The following is a 21,164-nucleotide window of genomic DNA, read 5'->3' on the forward strand; positions in this document are numbered from 1 at the left end:
AACCACTCCTGAAGGAGTACTCTACATTAACCATAACTGATACACCCTCTAATAGATACTGAGATGACTGGCTCGCAGTTATTTCGATACGATTATTTTCACTTTCTTTTTTAAAAGACTTAGATATTCTAATGACAATTTACTGTAATAATTCAATTTCATCTAACAAACGTTTTAACGTTTTTAACGAAATTCATCAAAACAATATTTTCACGGATATCACCAATTTATTACCACAGCACCTGGAAAAAATCATGCTGCGGTTTGATTTTTTTTTTTTTATATAAATCTGATACGACATGACGTTTAACGTCTAACAACAAATTAATGAAAGATTTCCCAGCGCAATCAATTTGACATTAAAATGGCTTAAAATATATGAAAAATTACAAAAATGTTTATACAAACAACACGGTGCTTACACAACAGATATAAAAAAGTACAAACAAATGGTTGCGTCAACCATCGTATATACAAGGACGAGGGACAATTTATTAACAACCATCATGGCCTCATAACCGGTTTCTGCATCCTTCACCGGCTGAATAGGATGGGGCATCTGGACTGAAAACGAAAAAATTACCTGTTGCGACCAGGTGACCCACCGGCCTTTAGCACTTGATTGATCGATCCGGTTCAGCCCGATTTTTCTCTGATTATTAAAAACCTGTAAAACATTCCACTAATACCTCTGATGGAGATACCACTTATACAGTGTGCTTTACGTGGCTCACTGTAGATGGTACTTAAGGTTCTTTGCAACTTCACTCCAACCCCAGATGCATTACTCTTTGCCTCTAGGTTTTCATCTGTCCCAAATGGTCTCCTCCTACCTAGCTGTCCAACTTCTTTAACTACAAGATCAAATCCTTTGGCCGGGCGCCACGCGAATCCAGAAATGACTCGTTAGCAGTAACAATATCAATCCCTTAATATTCTAGAAAGGTGAATACTTCATTGCCATCTCGCGATATCAAAATCATAAAGATAACAACAACTTTCATAGTTAAGAAAGCAGCTGACAGTCTTCTGACTTCACAGACGTGTGTACATTAGGAAATCTCACCTCAACAACGACAGCTTTCTTTTCGCTTATTTGTTTGTGTTGTCGTTTCCTCTGAGACATGACCTGATCATGCAACGCTGGAAAACGGTTGTGCACTCTGCCTGCACTTATATCAACGCTTCACAGAACACCGAAAACAATAAAGATGTGTATATTCAGGCCAGTTTGCGTCCTTATTCTCGCACTTTTCTCACCCTCGCAAGATCCTTCTAGCTCTCACTCTCAAACTTTAAATCTCTTTAACTGTCACAGTAACTCACCGCCCATTTAAATTTTAATTTCAGACACTAACAAAATTCAACGACACTATGAAACATTCAATAAACATCCCTCAACACAGAGCAAATCATAAATAGTATGAATGCACAGCTTCAAAACATGAGTTACGAATAATCCACAAAACAACACTGCTACGGATAACGGTCCGTATTAAACTCGCAACTCGAGCAGCAGCGATCGTACCAAGAGCTGGCCCCAGCTTTCTCTCTCACTCTCCGTGTGGCACTATTTAAACCCAACGAAATACGGTGCCACGGATCTTTTCAAACAGCGACAGCTAACGGCCGTCGGGGATGAGCTTGTTAGTCATACATTCAACTCAGTCAAGACTGAGTAACTGACTGCTTCAAGAGGAGGGCGGTGCCTAGCCGAGGAAGGGGGGGAAGGGGGATTTGAGCGCTGTGGGGAGGAGGGGGAAAAGAGGAGAATCGGTAAGCTGGTGCCAGTACGGGATGAAAGCGGATAACGGCTCGGGTGTGATAAAGGTGGGAGGAGGGGGGTGGATGAGGAAGAGGAGGAAGAATTTACGCTTAAGCACTGGCAGTTACTGAGCAAGTGCAAAGCAGTTAAAACTGAGATGGGATTCACGAAGGAGCAAGTCAATTAAAAAAAAGGGGGGAAACCACTGTCCCTGATAAGCATCAGGAAGTAAAAAGATTGTTATGGGAATTCTAATTAAAAAAAAAGGCTTAAAAAGATCAGCAAAAGCATTTAATAAATAAACCAAAGGAGACAAAGAAAAACAATTAATCCGCACGATAATCAGAGAGAAGAAGCGTATGAGCCTTATCAACGATGCAAGGAAGGAAAGCAATCAAAATGTAAAAAAAAAAAAGAAAAACACAAACACAAGATAAACAAACGAACTATAAAAAACCCAACCAATCCTCAGGACAGGCAAAAAAGACAACACGACGCCGAATGGCTTCTCTGTATATACTGAGCAGGTGTGAGTCCGTTCCATGAAGAGAGGAGGAGGAGGAAGGGACAGACATGAATATCAGAGAGACAAAAGAGAAGGAAGAACAGTGATTTCCAACCTTTCCCTGCAGACTTCTCTCCCCTTCCCCTTCCCCTGTCCCTCCGTTCGTTCTCCTCACATGGGCATCTCCCGCCGGCGAAGAAGACCCACCGAAGAGTCACGAGCAGGAAACTAAATCGTTGCTTCGGTTCGCAAATAACAACTTAGAAGACTTACCACTTTGCAGATCGTCAATAACACCTATTCAATCCCACAAACCCTGGCTCTTCTCTCTCTCTCTCTCTCTCTCTCTCTCTCTCTCTCTTCTCTCTTATATATATCCTCCTTATATATATATATATATATATATATATATATATATATATATATATATATATATATATATATATATATATATAAGCCCAATATGAGACCAGGGCAGATGGAGAGGCACACTATATATTTTATTAGTTGTGACGGTTTCAATAATCCACTGCATTTTCAAGGCTGCAATGACACAATTTTGTTTAATAAAAAGGGACGTCACTATATAAAAATTATAAAGATAAAAATAAAAATAAAATAAAAATGTACATACATTTCTTAAAATATCTTAGAAACAAACCTACCCAGTACATGGCTGAAAAGTGACTAAACAGAAGAAGGTAAAACTACTAAAACAAAGAGAGAACAGCAGAAATCATAAAATTATCAAATATAAGAATACTCTGCAATCTGCAAAACGCAGATTGATATGAAAAAATTGAAAATAATAGCCTCAGCCCAACACGAGGACGAGCTTGACTTTAGAGTCAATTTTCATTAAAGCACTCTCGTTAAATGCCCAGACGTCCTCAACACTTTGTTTATTTTGTGATTTCTCTGCTGTTCTCTTTGTTTTCGAGTTTTACAAAGTCACTTTCAGCCAAAACTGGTTTTAAGATATTTTAAGAAATGTATGTACATTTTTTATTTTATTTTATTTTATCTTTATAATTTTATGTAGAAAACTGTGTCATTGCAGCAAAATGCAATGGAATTGCGAAAACGCCGTCGGCCAAAAAAAAGATTGTTAGTGTGCCTTCTCCATATATATATATATATATATATATAATATATATATATATATTTTATATAGTGTAAATGAACAATGTTGAACGAAATTTGCAAGAGAATACGAGTTACCGTTTGAATTGAACAACAAAATTTAGGCAACAAAGACGAAAAGGTCTGACAACAGAAAAACTGTAATAAAATCAAGGAGAAAGAAAGATACATATAATGAATATTAAATTAAAATATTTTGCATGATTAAATTAAAATATTTTGCATGACAAATTAAATTGTCTAAAAGACATTAAATGAAGGGGTAAAACCAAAATCATTTTCAGAGAGAGAGAGAGAGAGAGAGAGAGAGAGAGAGAGAGAGAGAGAGAGAGAGAGAGAGAGAGAGAGAGAGAGAATTTAAATTTAGAGATCAAACAAAGTCAAAGGTTCCAAGGTAATACTCAGGTCAAAATCATAAAATATTCAGGTCAAGATCATATGATTCTGTCTTCATTTCATTAATGCCAGACTTCGGGGCTGAAAAACTCACACCCTCTTATGAGACACTAAGAATAATACACATAAAAAAAAAAACGTAACTTCATAAAAGCATTACTTTACATGAAAAATTACTGCAAATCAACTATTTGGTTATCTGAAAAATTCTCTGGTAGCAAAAGGGACAGAATCGAACACAGGACCGAATTTCTAAAATGACTCAATTCAGATCACAACGATTATACAGCAAAATGGAATGGGCAATGCAAAATATAGTGGGTCAATGACTGAAGAAAATTAAACAAGCAATCATCACCATCATCTCCAAGGCCGCATGACGAAAGTGCCTCTGAAATCCCGCCACTCACGTCTGTCCTGCGTTTTCTCTTCCACAAATCTCCACTCATCTCCAGCCTCCCTTCTCACAGTTCTCATCCCATTAAGTCTGAGTCTTCCAACTCTGGTGGCGCCCACACGAGCCCAGCTGACACCATCACGTCCCATTCTCCCAGGGGTTGTGCAAAGGACGTGTCCAAGCCATCTCTATCTCCATTTTCATCATTATCTGGTCCTAACTTCCTTAATGCTAAATTTCTAGCTCTATGCACCTACGTGACTCCTAATAATCTTCTAAAAGGTCTCTTGTCAAACCAAAATATTCATAAAGGTACAGTTTCACGTCGGTATACCAGTACCTAAACTTATATAATCTATTTTCGTAAGCAATTTCAATCTTTGATTTCTAAATCTTATTCAGCCTAAGAATTTTGTGCTTTGCATTTTTTTCTTTCAATAAGTTCCTACTAAAGAAAATCCGTACTGGACATAATTCTTCTTAACAATTTGAAAGGTTCGGTCTCATTAATCTTTTCTCCAACTAACGTTATTTCATCCCATTGTGCTTATTCTGTCCCAAAGACTTCTGTTTTCCTTGGATATTCTGAGTCCCATCTCATTCTCTAGATATATGATGCATTATATTAAGGAAGCTCTTTAAATATCGTGGTGTTTTGCTAATGGAACCAGAATTGTCTGGATGTTCAAAGTCTATCAAGTTTCTATCACTACTCCAATTTAAATCTTGTATCACTATGTACTATAAATTCACTTGGCAAGACACCATCAGCATTAACATTTCGTCTGCTTTGTTATGTACGATTTTAATTAACTTTACATACTTCACATGAATGCCATAGTCTGTGGATGCTGTCATATGTCTTCTAGTAATCAACAAAAGCCTTTTTTTAATTCCATACGCTACTGCGCAATATGCTTTAACAAGAATACTTGATCTGTGCAACTACTGCCTTTTCTAAAAACTTGTTTGTTTATCTCTACGCTTTTTATCCGTTGTTCCTCCACCTCATTAAGAATAAGCACACTGTATATTTTCACTGGAACCGGCTTAAGCACAATGCCCCTATTGTTACCATGTTGTCAGGTCAAGGGACCTTAGCTATGACTTCCAATTCCCAATAATCGGACTTTGTTTCATGACTCCAGATTCTGCAAAACAGTTTAGTTGGTAAAATCATCCCTGCAGTAATTCCATCATAAATTGGTCTTTCTTTATTATTGTTTATTATTAAAACACAAATCAATTACCTAAAATACTGCTAATATCAAGCTACAATATTCAAGGCAAGAACCAAAACGAAACACAAGTAATCCAAAACTAAAACAGGAAACTTAAACATATGCTTAACTCATGATCTGGTAAATGTGTTTAAGCGATTAGCGTCAAATGAACGTTGCCCTTCCCTGAGCTCCGCCCAAAAGAATTCTTCACAAGGCCAAAATATTCAACACTAACAAAACAACAACTGCAGAGTGACATTTAAACTTTTAAACGGTCGGTGGTAACTTGTATCTTTAAAGCTATTCACTATCATTCACATTAAGAGAGAGAGAGAGAGAGAGAGAGAGAGAGAGAGAGAGAGAGAGAGAGAGAGAGAGGATCTTATGAATGGTTTCACCGCAGAAACGCGAGGGTTACCTCATCGAGGCCCTCTCAATTTGACGATATACTTACAGATGGAGCAACAATAATTAACACTCAAGACTACTATTTCATTCCTCTCTCTTTCTTTCCCTCTACCCGAAACCCACAATAATCGACTAACAACTAGACACTAATTCACCCCTCAGGTCAATATAGGCATAATGGACTCGGAACCCACCCATCCATTCGACCCTCATCGTCCGGTTCGATAATCGAACACGAACGAGAGAGAGAGAGAGAGAGAGAGAGAGAGAGAGAGAGAGAGAGAGAGAGAGAGAGAGAGAGGAATATCGTCATTCCGACGCCTTCTTAATAACGCGACATAATCAACCATTTATACACCAGATATTTAAATTTCTGCAAGTTTTACCTACTTCTCAAGAAATTCTCTGCGATTGCTCATCCTTACCGAATTTTTTAAGCAAGCACAAATCATACGAATTAATGAGCGGCGCACACAGACATACACCACTAATCAAACAGCAGATCTATACAGTTCACTGATAAAATTCTTAATTTGTTTACACGCCACGTACTGTCAATTTGGAAGGGGACAATACTCGAATGCCTTAGCAACCTGATACGATCTTCCACCAACCCTTCCTTAGGTCGATCAATGGTCATCCGGATAAAGAATACAGCAAACTTCCAAAGGGGAACAAGTCTCCATCTGCAGACGCGCTTCAAGTTACGATTTAATCCACCCACGGCTACGTCAAGAAAAAAAAAAAAAAAAAAAAAATGCAAATGATGTCGTACGCAAAGAAAAACCAAACATCATACTTAGGTGACGGAGCAGAGCATAAGACAGAAAAAAAAAAGTAGGGAACAGCCCAAGATGACTTGCTACAGTTTCGAAAGACATTCAGATTACCTTTGAAATAGACTGGCATTTCGCAAAAAAAAAGAAAAAAAAAATCCATATATCTGATAAAAGATATAAACCAGATGGACGTGCGTTCTAATTCTCACATCCCGTTTAAATCACTAAAGCTCTGTGTGTGTGTGTGTGTGTGTGTGTGTGTGTGTGTGTGTGTGTGTGTGTGTGCGCGCGCTAAAGAACGTCAAGCTCTGGTGCATTTTCTACCTTCGTCTCTTAAGGGAGTAGTAACCTTAGCCTAAGTCTGTGGTGGCCTTCTTCTTATCGTGTTACCCTCCTCTATCCCTTTGCCCTTGCACCTGCCCCCTCCCCCCCAAAACTATTCCTTTTCCAACTTTGGCCAGATGATACTAAAACTGGCTAGGACGAAACGTCTCAATGAAGAGATAAGAAACTCATAGTAGCGAACAGCCTTGACCATACCAATATAGCCAGACGCATCCATATGTACATACATATTCAATATAATATAATATAATATATATATACATATACATATATATATATATATATATATATATATATATATATATATACATATATATATATATATATATATATATATATATATATACAGTAAACATTTGAATGTGGCATTGATTATTCTGTTGATATTTCTGGAGTCACCACTGTAAGATAAAACAGCTTTATGGTACAGTGTATACATACATACATATATATACATTAATATATGTGTATATAATTTATAAAGTTGACAATGCAAACAAGATGGAATAACTATTATCTTTTTACATTTTTCACTCTGGAATTCAGCTAATCAATGGTACATTCAGCAATTTTAAAAACTTATCTGAGTATTTCATGAGATTTTCAGATAAAGGTCTGTGCTCTCTCTCTCTCTCTCTCTCTCTCTCTCTCTCTCTCTCTCTCTCTCTCTCTCTCTCTCTCTTTTTAATGTATATATATATATATATGTGTGTGTGTGTGTGTGTGTAGAGACATATAAATTTCGAAACTACATTACAATTAAATACCAACAATGTAACATCTCACCATTATTATCCAGTAGAACTATTCACTTGTTGACACAAATCAAGTTGAAGACGTTGTTATGCCTATATACATATTCATGATGGTCATTCTTCACATCTCCCAGTCTACTCATTTCCAATATCAGATAAGAGTGTACATACACATACTCTACAGAGATCACAATATTTACACAAGGGCCTCGTCATTTTCACTAAAGGGCCCACACGAACACAATTCATTATATAGTAATCAACGCGACGAAGAGGAAAATAAAATCTTAACTCATTAAAAGCACATTTCCGATTGTTGAAGAAAATATTGTCTGGCGAATCGAACTTCTTCACAGTCACATGGCTACTCAAATTAACAAACTGGCACGCGAATTGTTTAGAGTGACAGACAGCGTATGTATCATGGCCAACGCACAGCAGAAGAGCGTTCGAGCTTCCTCCCTTCTCGGAGAGAGAGAGAGAGAGGGAGAGAGACAGAGAGATCCACAAGCCAAGGAGAGACGCAGACTGCCTGCCACTGGCTCAACATCGAGCGCAAGTGAAAACGGAGACCTTCCCTGGAACTGCGATCCGCCACATGCCGAACCAGACGCATGGACTCGCGTACGAACGCACTGCACAAACGCGCTTTAAAATCTCGACGTAGCCCTAAGGGAGGCAACCTACACACACACACACACACACACACACACATAAGGCACATGCGCGTCTGCATACTAAGGTGTTTCTAGGCGAAGGTTTTAGGTTCTTCGCACTACGAAAATATATGATGCGTGTCCTACCGAAAAACTAAATAGTTGGGTAAAAAAAAAATTAGAATTGATGATAATGGTATGTCTCTGTAAACTTACTAAAATAGCAAGTAAGGCTTGTTCCAGGTATGTTAATCAGCACAATATTCAGTGTTAGGTAACCAGTTGGTTCTTAGCCACGTAAAATAAATCTAATCCTTCGGGCCAGCCCTAGGAGAGCTGTTAATCAGCTCAGTGGTCTGGTTAACTAAGATATACTTAGAAGCGAAGTTTATAAGAACATTCAAACTGAGCATCTACTGTGTTGTTTCAGTATGTAAGAATTCAAGTGCTTAAACAAGGACAAAATATCTTTTTTTTTTTTTTTTTTGCTGTGACAGTTATCTAACAAGAAAGAAAAACAATGTTTTTCGTTTGATTTTCATCAGAAATACTTTCATCGCAAAGTCGTGCAAATATTTCTATATACAATTAACTGGAAAAAAAAGGAGAGGAGAAAAACAGTGGAGCGATGAAGCTGAAATATCTCAAGATATCGATTATAAGATAAATCATAAAAAATGGTAAAAAGCCGAATTTCCTTTTCTTCGACACTCGCGTATTTTCCTTTAAAACAAAAAGCAAGGCACTGAACAAAATTTTTCATACAGACCTTTAATATGAAAATCGCATGTGTCAAAAATAACCCCAGCTGTTCCCGACCAAGACATGACAGACGGCGCATTACAATAAAAACCCGACATGGGCACGGCCACTTTATCTTCATTTATCACTGACTTTCACTTTCGGCAATTTTTCCTGACCACGATAACCAAAAACCATTTTACTTTCTTCGCTTAAAAAAATATAAAAAAGGTAAGTACTTTCTTTCGAGTGCATTCACTTTCCTTGGGAAGCAAAGTTACTTCTGACTACGTTCATGGCCTGGGCACCAGGTAGCTGATTTGCGATAGCCAATGGGGTAACAGCATCCTCCTCGATAAAAACTATACCCCACTGCAATGATTGAGCGTAATTTAAAACCGCTGATGTTACACATGCTTTGCCCAACATGTTCAAGATTAACTTGTTGTTTACTTTACGCAATGAGTTCGGAATATGTAAAGGTTATTCAACAAAATCTACTTAGAAAATATAAAAAAATAAACCTTAAGAGCTGTAACTCGAGAGATGCTTCACTAGAACATAAATACACCGTTACAATAAGAAATTCTTTCATATAAAAATCTCACATCTTCATTCTTTGGCGTATATTCAACAGTGCCTCTTTGGCCTCAAACAGGCTGCTGTAACTAAGTCTACAAGAAGTGGAAATTATTATGGCTGCTGTGTTTGGCATTAGGCATAGTAATGAGAGAGATTTAAAATTATTTCTGTTTTTCTAGAGCCAAAGAGACTAGTTCTGCTTTTCGATCCTTTGAAATCATGAATCCTTTACTTGACCTTGATACTTTTGCAGGTACAGGAAATAAATGGTAATTTTTTTATGAAGATTATTCATTGCTTAGCTTCAAAGTTGTCTGTTATTTTCGCTAAGTTAGCTGGAAGGGATCTTTTTGCACTCGGAGAATTGGTAATATTAGACTAGCTTACTGTGTGAGAACTGATTCTTGCCCTTTTAGACAAAAGGTATGAATGCCAATGGTGGAAGTAATCGCCATTCTAGAGTTTCATGTCCGACTTTTCAATGGTCCGGGTGCTTGTGAGGTATCTCTTAAAATTTTATCATGAAGCTCTTACGACTGGATTTGATTTTAGTGCTCCTTTTGACCCTGCTATTATGAAGACCTAATTTCAAAACTCTTAACACAAAGCCGTTGGGTGAGCATTTCCCAGTAGTTCTTACTGAAGTTTTAACCAATTTAGACTGCAGGAAGAAGTTGCTGACTGGCATTATAATGACAGCAGAAATATCATCTTTGGTGTTCCTCAAAATAGCAGAGGTCTTGGCCCACTACTATCTATATTATAATTTATATAATACACACAAGATATGTGCAGATGATGCTGCTTTATTTGCATCGATCCTATCTCTTGGACTGAAGACCTGCTGTTAATAAATCTCTTGATATACACCTCGCTAAAACTGATGACGGTGAAAATTATGAGGAAACAAAAAAAGTCCTAGCAAAAATTCAGACCATAACTGTAAGTGGGTTCAGACGGTGGACTTCCCCACCCAGATATTTTAACTGACAATGTTTCTTAATCTGACAATGTTTCTTAACCTGTCCACCTCCTTTAAAACTCCAAGGACCACTCCTGAATTTTTTTATTCTGCCTTCCTTTCAATATCACTGCCCGGTTTGGTCTTTCTTGGATCAAATCCCATTAAACTTCTTATTCCAAATCTTTGTATTAATCTGTAATCATTATTCTATTTGATTGCAATGTACAGCTTATAAAAATAGCCATAACCCTGATCATCCTTTCTCCTCAGAATTCAGATCTTTGCAGAATATAGCAGCTTTCATGTAACACTATGGAACGTCTTTCCATTTGTGACCAACTTAGCAAGGTTTAATTCGTTGGAACCCGGGGCTTCAAAGCAAATGCAAAAGCTTTTTTGCTGATCATACTCATTTAAGCTTCCCTCCTTCTTATCTCATATATTTTTTTATTATTTACCTCTGTGCTTCTTTTTCCACACTGGGCTGCTATAGTCCTTGTGGCATTCTGTTTTCCTCTTCTATTTGATGTTTCAATCTGGCAAATAAATAATAGCTATGACAAGTTCACAAAAGCACAATTCAGTTACAACTGAGCCACATCTACTAGATCTCAAAATGATTTTCATTAAAACCTAAACAGCCACATAACAATATACTGGTTTCATTGAGGAAATAACCAACGCCAGAAGTTTGTAAGCGGGTTGGTTGTTTACCTTTAAATTATGCAGCTCTAATCGAGACAAAGTAACTTCGTATAAATGATGGTTCTAAAGACATTCTGCATTGGATCCCCTAAAACAGATTCCTCAAAGAAGATCTAATTAAGATTTCTCTGTTAACGATGCAATGCCATTTCAAGAAAAGAAGGAAAAAATAATGAGAAAATGGATCTCATTCTTCGGGTGACAACAACACTTCCGCATTTCAAAAGATAAGGAACGTGGAGTTAAACTGGATAATGAAACTCCCTCTCTAAGTGGTCGCATAACTGACACGTTAAACAGTTAAATCAAATGTCCGGAAGCATTTAAGAAATAAAGAGTTAATCATTTTACCTGCCATTTGCAAAAACTAACAATGAATGAAATAAAGGCTTTTCCCCTGATATTGCAACATCACCCGACAAATTCACTCTTCAAAAGGAATAAGGAGACGATATATGAAACAACAATTCAGAAAAGTTATAAAAAGGGCGAACAGAAATTCCACCCATCACGCGCTACCACAAAACGGTAGACGTTTTGCTTCATCGAGGGACAGCCATCTTTTGTGACTACCCTCTACGATGGTTGCGATTAAGCTGTTCATCATCAAAACCTTGCCGCGCAGGATGTCATATAAAACCCACTCAACACAAAGATAAAAAACTTAATCATCGGCAATGCAAAGGTTCTTCCAATAACCTAATGAAAGGTTTACAATGAGGCTAGGAACAGGAGACAGTCAACATCCCAAACGCAAGGTTGAACGATAAAAATCACTAAAATGCCAGCTAAATTAAAGTCCGTTCACGTTTGAAGTTAACTCTCTAATAATAAAGATATAACGATACAAGCATAACAGCAAATAAAACCACATTAAAGTGGCATTTGACCAAGAGCAGTAAAACTACAGTCTACTTTAAATCAATATAAATCTGATTTTTTTTTTTTTGCATGTATAAAATTATCCACGGCAACCCTACCAGTGAAGAAATAAAAACAGTTTAACAACAGAAATAATGTTAATTACATGACAATTAACTGCGACTTTTCAGTATGTCGTAAAGTGTATATTAAGAAACCAACTTTAAATGAGGCTTAATTGCAACCCCTCCTGAATCAGCATTAAACCACCAGGAACAATTCTACTACCAATACGAGACACAACCAGAGCAACTGAATCAGAGGGTCAGATCAATTGTCTCAGAGTTGACCAACCCATTAACCCGAGGGTTCAGTGCCCAAAAGAACAAAAGTACTATTCAGATGATCATTCAAAACGTTAAATGGCATGACGAGGTCGTACAGCCGTTCGCCAAAGGGCGTCTCATCCAGCGCCTACAGAAACAGAAGGGGCTTCCCATTTCACGGTATTCAATCATGGCCGCCAAGTTTTTTTTTTTTTTTTTTGACTGCTCATCTTCCCACGCTAAAAGAGCATGAATTTATTTTTTCGCCCCGAAAGATAAATGACTAAACTACGAAAAAGATTCGTTGAAACGATGAGTTACAAGAAATCTGCGTGACTTTTACACGCACGAAGAGGCGCCCATTGAACTGACAACAAAAGAGAAAACAAGAATGATGAACAATTAGTAAAGAGATACCTCGGAGGGAAGTTGCAGTACGTTATACTCTACTGCTATGTCTTGGGAGATGCAAATAAAGAAAAATATATGGAGAAAAAGATCTGTTTCTTAATACGGCTTTCTTTCAAAACCCCTTATATATGTATACATGTATATATATATATATATATATATATATATATATATATATATATATATATATACACATAAATAAATATAAAATCAATACACACAATCACGTGTGGAACAGAAATAAAAATTCTGACTCCCATCGGGATCAGATATACAAGTCTTCAATTAAAAGCTACTAACAATACATTCAACTAAATAAAATTATGACTCCCATATATATATATATATATATATATACACAATTACACACACAACTGAACCACACACACACATACATATATATATATATTATATATATATATATATATATATATATATATATATATATATATATATATATATATATATATACTCTGTTGCGAAACTTGCATTTCCCAGACATACTTTTATTAATAAAAAGGTGAAAGTGAATACACCGCGGGATTCCTGAATATGATTTCCTTTTCGTAAGAAAAAAAATATTTCCAGACATTTGATTGAGCCGCGCATGTTACCCATGGCAAATTCTTTTCTGGTGGTTATCGTTTTTCCTCTTACTTGCTCTTCGGCAGACAAAAGAAATATAAAATGGCAGGGAGTCCGAATATCTTGGGGGACTCTGGCCCTCATCATCGGTGAGAGATGACTGGGGGAAAAGTTCAACTTGCATCGCCGGTTAACATCGTCTATCTTCTGGTTGGGCATTAATGGCTACACTGAGGTAACGATTTTGGATAGAGATTTCTCGAGAATTAAATATTTCATGCTCTCCTTATATATATAAAATTTACTGTTTCCAAATTAGGGTTTGGTTTCAAGTAAAAAAAAAAAATTTTTCGTTTACATGCAAAGAAAAAAAATTATAATCCTGAACCTGAGTATAATTCATAAAGTTAATTACTATTTTTTTTTTCTTTCTAACCAATGCCTAAACAAGTTTGCTATAAATTCACCAAATCATTCCTCCCCCACAATTAAGAATCTAAGCCCAATCCAATGTCACTACGACTCGGACACACAAACACAGATACTTAAACCCAGATAAAAATCGCCCATTAAAGAGACGTGGGTTAACGTCCCTGCCAACCGGCCTGAGGAACCCGACCGGTCAAGATATAGAACAAGAGCAATCCAATGAAGAGAGAGAGAGAGAGAGAGAGAGAGAGAGAGAGAGAGTCTTGCAACCACCCAGGCCATCTCGTAAGTAAACCACACCTGGTGCACTCTGCAATCTCGTACCGGACTGGGACAAGCTCGCCCTCGTCCACACCTGTTCCCTGGCTGTCTCCACGAACCTCCTCACATGTATTCTGCTATACCACACGCCGAGAAACACGTGATTCTAAAGTTGCCTCTAATATTACGGATTGCTATTACTCACCCTCACGCGTACCGCCTCTGCGAGTGCGTTAACGCCGAGATATGACGCCCTATCAAACGCAGGTAGGTTTCCTAGTGTTTCTTCCATCAAAATTAAACTAAATCATTTTTAACTAGAAATTTAAACTTGCAGGTAGGTTCCCTAGTGTTTCTTCCATCAAAATTAAACTAATTTTTAACTAGGAAATTTAAACTTACAGGTAGGTTTCCTAGTGTTTCTTCCATCAAAATTAAACTAAATCATTTTTAACTGGGAAATTTAAACTTACAGGTAGGTTCCCTAGTGTTTCTTCCATCAAAATTAAACTAAATAATTTTTAACTAGGAAATTTAAACTTACATGTAGCTTTCCTAGTGTTTCTTCCATCAAAATTAAACTAAATAATTTTTAACTGGGAAATTTAAACTTGCAGGTAGGTTCCCTAGTGTTTCTTCCATCAAAATTAACTTACAATAATTTTTTTTAACTGAAATTTAAACTTGCAGGTAGGTTCCCCTAGTGTTTCTTCCATCAAAAAATTAAACTAATTTTTAACTAGGAAATTTAAACTTGCAGGTAGGTTCCCTAGTGTTTCTTCCATCAAAATTAAACTAAATCATTTTTAACTTGGAAATTTAAACTTACAGGTAGGTTTCCTAGTGTTTCTTCCATCAAAAATAAACTAAAGAATTTTTAACTGGGAAATTTAAACTTGACTACAAAATTAAACTAAACTTAAAGTTTTCTACTAAAAATAAAGTGCATTTAAACACAGTTCTACTAAAATAAAGTGCATTTAACAGCGTCTGTCGCGGACATGAGCTGAACGATAACTTAAAATAATGCGTCACACACTATGCAAAGCCCTCAATGCATTGATTGCAAAACATACCTGACAAAGCACTACCCAGAAATTAACGGACCACAAGTATCATCAGCTAAACGAAATATATTTTTCACTGTGGACTAAAGCAGTTTTTTCAGACTGGTTTCTTACAGATGGTGATCAGGATGAGGAAAAAAATATATATAATATATATAAATTTTATATATATATACATACATATATATATATATATATATATATATATATATATATATATATATATATATATATATATATACACACAACGAGCAGGAAGACGAGGAATTCAATCAAACTAACCCCTAAATCATCTGTTATGCTTAAAAATATATCGCTGTTAAAACCAAATGCTGAATCTTCAGCTGGTACCACCGACAATAAAAAATAATAAAACATTAATATTACGTGACCCATTTCCCACCGCAACCGTTGCATATGGAAACGACAGAGCATAATCTGGTTTGCAAAATTAGGAAAGCCGTTACCGCTCCAAACCGATCAGGGCATAAAACAAATGACATCCACACTCCTTTCAAGCGCATTTATTTCATATTTTCAACAGCACATAAATAAATACTGGTACAGGGCTGAAAAGCCTGAAATTAAATGATGATAACTTATGCTTATGGCTGTCGTTCAACGACGCGCTATCGCATGCAATAATTGCTGTTTGCTAATCCAGCGCTATTATGACGTCATATAACACATAACCAAATACTGAAGCAGGGATCAAATACCTATATTATATAACGATAATAAATCTCTATGCCCTATGTTTAACAAGCGTACTTTTGCACTTAGAAAAAAGAAGTATCTACATAACACTGCCGGCTGATGCAACCATTACGACCTCCTAATTAACCAGATACCTATCATTAAAGTATAATTGCTCACGAAAAAGAACGGCGGGAAGTGAGCGCAAGGAAGAAACAGTTATTTCATTTCGTGTGATATAAACTTGTCAATTAAACCACACAGCCATAAAAAAATTCAACTCCTTCATTATAATAACAATAATGTTATTTATAATAATAAAAACAGGAATACGTGACTAAAAGTACTGTTTGTTTAACCAATCTGGAACAGCGATGGAGATCGTAATGATACAAAAATGAATATGTTGGGTATATTGTTATTTTGGTGACTTTTGCCTTGCTTGCTACATTGCAGTACGACGATGTTTTATATTGCAAATTAGTAATGATAATCATCAACTACTTCTCAATAGATGCATTTCAATAATTTTGAGGGAAAAGTTCCGTTGACCCAAAAATATCCTAAGGCAAAACTGTATAACTAACCAGTCTACAAATCCATCCATATTCCTCTCTCGGTCTGCTTCGATAGACTCCAGTTTACTTTCACCGATATTGCAGTAAGTGGCTAAACTACCTCGGATTATATTATCAACATGAGAATTATGCCGGGCAACGATATATAATGCACAGGTGGCAAAGGCATTCGCAAAAGATAAACCAACAATCTGAACGTTCACTTTCAATTTTGTCCGCAGATTAACACAAACCATAAAATTACTTTCGATCTATAAAACCGCTCTAATCAAGCAGTGGCCTTTGTTGCTTAACGTTTGACCTTTCCTCCCTCTTAATCACATGAAGTTGCTTCCCTGATTACGCTCAGTGGATTACACTATTAAAGGAAAAGGGAGCGAAGTCGAGAGGGGAGAATGAAGTAAGAAAGTTACAAACATTTTCTCCACAACTCGAAGGGTAGCATTCTAATGTACATACTACAGGCGCCGCATGACTATCATCAATGAATTGATTAGTTTTCCAAGCCGTAATACTCTAAGCAAGTAGCGTAAAGTGCTGAGAGAGAGAGAGAGAGAGAGAGAGAGAGAGAGAGAGAGAGAGAGAGAGAGATTAAAACACCATATTTCCAAACTAGATTATCTTATTAAACGTGTAAGAGAATTGATTTTTTCAGTCAAGCGAAGTTTAAAAACGAACTGGACGTAAAAAACAAAAAGGAAATGAAAATTGGGTACTTACTCATCTAACAAGTCAAAATGAAACATATTCAACTTTTAAAAATGTAACATTAAAGAATATATTTACTAAAAAATTATAACTACCAAAATTCGGTAGAATTTTAAAACAAAATAATGATCTGGAATTTTTCGAAAAACAAAACTCCTGCTTTATATATATATATATATATATATATATATATATATATATATATATATATATATATATATATATATATATATATATATATATACTGTATATCTACGAAAACATTTTTTACAGTACTGAAAATAAGTGAAGTAAATGCTGTACACATTAATAGAAGTTCTGAATATTTTTTGAAACATTTATAGCATAGTTTTGACACCATAGTTCGAAGACGACTTTAATGATTTAATACCCAGCTCTTCTACACTACACATACAATGCGCAAAAGCGTCCTTGTAAGTGGAACTTTAAAAAAAAAAAAGCTTCATAACACTAGAAACTTTTCTACGTAACTCAAGAATCCGCAGATATCAAATTCGCTACCATGGTCGACCATTAACCCTAAAGGGCGATGGGTGGCAACCATTTATTTCCGTCAGTCTTACCCTTACCGATCGCCTACGGTGTAACACTGACAGCTGAATGAATTTTACGGTGCAAATCGAAATATGTAAATTATTAATGAGATCCCCCACCATCTCTGACAATCATGGTAAATCGTTTTCCAAACCATATTACTCAATTTCAGTTTAAAATGAAATAACGTAACGTATGATACAGTATACAAGAGAAAAATAATTCCTTGATAAAAGATGGATCCTCAGAATAAAATTATGCAAAACGGCCAAATCACTTAATGAAAAATACTGATTTAGTGTCAAATACGCAACAGAGAGAGAGAGAGAGAGAGAGAGAGAGAGAGAGAGAGAGAGAGAGAGAGAGAGAGAGAGAGAGAGAGCTTCGATTATACGCGGACCATCTTGGAAGGCCTCATATCATTTTTCTTCTGCTTCCTGAGCAGCCACAACCGCATCGAACATTTCCTTGAGAGAGAGAGAGAGAGAGAGAGAGAGAGAGAGAGAGAGAGAGAGCGACATTCCAGAGTTGAAAGGTCAGACCAACACATTCACAAAGACGAAGAAAATTAACACTAAACGTCTGCAGCCGTTCTCTCTCTCTCTCTCTCTCTCTCTCTCAACGTCTGCAGCCGTTTCTCTCTCTCTCTCTCTTCTTGACCCCTACTTCTAAAAGAAAACAGTTAGAGGTTGGATGAAGAAAAGGACAATCGAAGGCAAAACAATAGAGAAAGACAGCTCTCAGGGGATGGGGGGGGCGGGGGCAGGAGGGGCCAACACGTCAATTTGATCTCAATTGCGCCTCGGCCACATCTTTGGCGGCTCTCATCGGAAAATCATTAGCACTGTTATTACGGTTTCACTCTATCTTGTTTTTTTTTTTTTTTTCTTTTTTTTGTTTTTTCTTCCTCCTCTTGACACGATGCCGACCGTCATCAAGCGACCTAATTATCTATCCTCTCTGGAAACCAAATCGGTCGTCCGTATTCACTTTTTCGTCCTCAGAAATGAGTTGCTAATGTCTTTCGGTGATGCCTCCATTCCCTTCTCACTTCCTCCTGGTCGGTAAGTAAGATATTTAGGGGAATTTAGGATGTATCGGAACAAACTTTGCCAGAAATTCCTATTTCAACGTTAAATATACGAACAGCGTAATACTCCCGTTTACTGACAGCAGATCAGTTTCGAACTCTGAAACTTGAAAAAATAACCACAAATTGAAGAACAAATACATTTAAAAATCCTCTAACAGTTTCGGAGTCATGCTCCCTCTGCAGTCTCCTCATTGGAGAGGGAGCATGACTCCGAAATTGTATATGGATATTTTAAATATATTTGTTCTCCAATTTGTGGTTTATTTCAAATCCCGTTTATTCCTAGATAATAATGAAGACTGCATGCACAATGAATGGGCGCAATCCGCTTCTTTTTAAGAATCGATGATAAAGATTCGACAAGGCATGAGAATATTATGTAAGAAAAATTTGGAAGGCAACGACGGCTTTCGAAGATGTAATAAAGGTTCGGTATCACTTCTGTCATATCTGGAGAGAGAGAGAGAGAGAAAAAAAAGTGTAAAAATTAAAAGGCCGACTTTGAGGCCCCGTGGCTGAGAGGGGAACCCTACCACGGACATGAAGTTCCAAATGGACTCCCCAGTATTTTGGGCCGTTCTATTAACAAATTCAAATTTCAAATTTTGTATTAGATATAGTAAATGATTCATCGTTCACATACATATGTAGACTAGACTAGGTTTTTTTTATCTCAAAATAGCTCATAGTAATAAAAGCAAGTAAATGTGGTACAAGGTTTTGGTGAAAAAGACTTATGATTTTTTTTTTTTCGCTGTACCTGTATTAAAAGTATTTCGTTAAAAGTTAATGATGATTGATGCATACGTGGCTCTTCTATGTATGGATATTCTCTTCCTTGCCTGCACGTTTTCAGGCAAGGAGGAGAAGACCTAACGAAATACTTTTAATACAGAGGTACAGTAAAAAAAAAAAAAAATCATAGCCTTTCTTCACCAAAACATTGTACCACATTCACTTGCATTCACTTGCTTTTATTATGAGCTATTTTGAGATTAAAATCCTAGTCTAGTCTACGCATGTGAACGATGAATCACTTACTATTACCTAATACAAAATTTGTCAAAACGACAAAAATAACTAAAACATTGAACTCTTAGAATATCCCATATTTCAGTCAATACATCACTAAGTCACGAAAACTAAAAATGATAAAAAAAAAAACGTTATGTCGGACCTCCAAATTACAGTCACAATGACTATTTGCTTACCATGACCTTCACAATATTAGGTTCATTATCGAAAATCAAGCAAGAAAAATCACGCAACCGAGCAAATTGGGGCCACCCACGTTTAAAGTCGTGGACAACAATTTCGAATATTCTTTCAGAAAGCTGGTATTAACCAGGCCCTTTCCTAAAAAAATTAACAACATTTAATTCAGAAGGTTCCATAAAAAGAGAATAAGTCTTATTACTAGGGTCTAGGAACATAACACTTCCAATTCCTAGACATCAAACCCACAACAACAAGACACTGAATAAAATAACCCCCTTGTGTCATCTGTTCGTCCATCGAACGTATTCATCACGACACCCGAACGAAAATCGATCTCCCTTATGACAGCCATTAAAGGGCTCTGGAACCATCACTGTTGCTTCCTCCTCCAGAACCACTTTCTTTTCATTCCCTTCCCTAAGCAGAGGCAGTTTTCTCTTTCCCCAGCACATGAGCCATTTACATCTGGATTACAGTCTGCCGCGTAGCAATAAGAACAGTGTGCAAAATTGACAAATTTTTTTAGGAAAGTCTTGTGTAGGTGCGATAACATTCCTACATGCAATTCATACCATAATTCATTTTAACGTCTTTCTGCCTCTGTCTATTGGAATTTAGGTTTGTTGCTGTGCGTTGTAGGAGGTGCAATTAATCATACTCCGGCACATATACGCCTCCACAATGCTCTCTCTCTCTCTCTCTCGTTTAACACTTATGGCAGGAACAATCTCGACCTTCGGCCCATGACCGGGACACCTGGCAAAAATCAACCCTCTCTCTCTCTCTCTCTCTCTCTCTCTCTCTCTCTCTCTCTCTCTCTCTCTCTTTCTCTCCGTTTTAACACTTATGGTAGGAGCAATCTCAACCTTCACTATGACCGGGACACCTGGCAAAAATCAACCGCCCTTGGCGTCCGCAGTTATCACACTCAACTCGTTTCTTCAGCCACTTGCAACTGACATTAATCTGCCAGAGGCCTCGACCTGCGATCAAAGAAAAAAAATCCAACACT

General features: G+C 36.8%; 1 protein-coding gene across 1 annotated transcript in view; it reads right to left on the bottom strand.

Annotated features, from left to right (window-relative positions):
• LOC136826426 (mucin-5AC-like) overlaps nucleotides 1-1,203 on the bottom strand; it is a 258,342-nt gene extending 257,139 nt beyond the window's left edge. Inside the window, exon 1 of the mRNA XM_067083649.1 lies at nucleotides 1,067-1,203. Within this exon, the coding sequence (XP_066939750.1) occupies nucleotides 1,067-1,126 (60 nt within the window). The 5' untranslated portion in view covers nucleotides 1,127-1,203. The remainder of the gene's footprint in view (nucleotides 1-1,066) is intronic.
• Nucleotides 1,204-21,164: the final 19,961 nt, after the last annotated feature.

The sequence above is a fragment of the Macrobrachium rosenbergii genome, chromosome 3 (genome assembly GCF_040412425.1).
Source record: "Macrobrachium rosenbergii isolate ZJJX-2024 chromosome 3, ASM4041242v1, whole genome shotgun sequence".
In the NCBI taxonomy this organism is placed as follows: Eukaryota; Metazoa; Arthropoda; class Malacostraca; order Decapoda; family Palaemonidae; genus Macrobrachium; species Macrobrachium rosenbergii.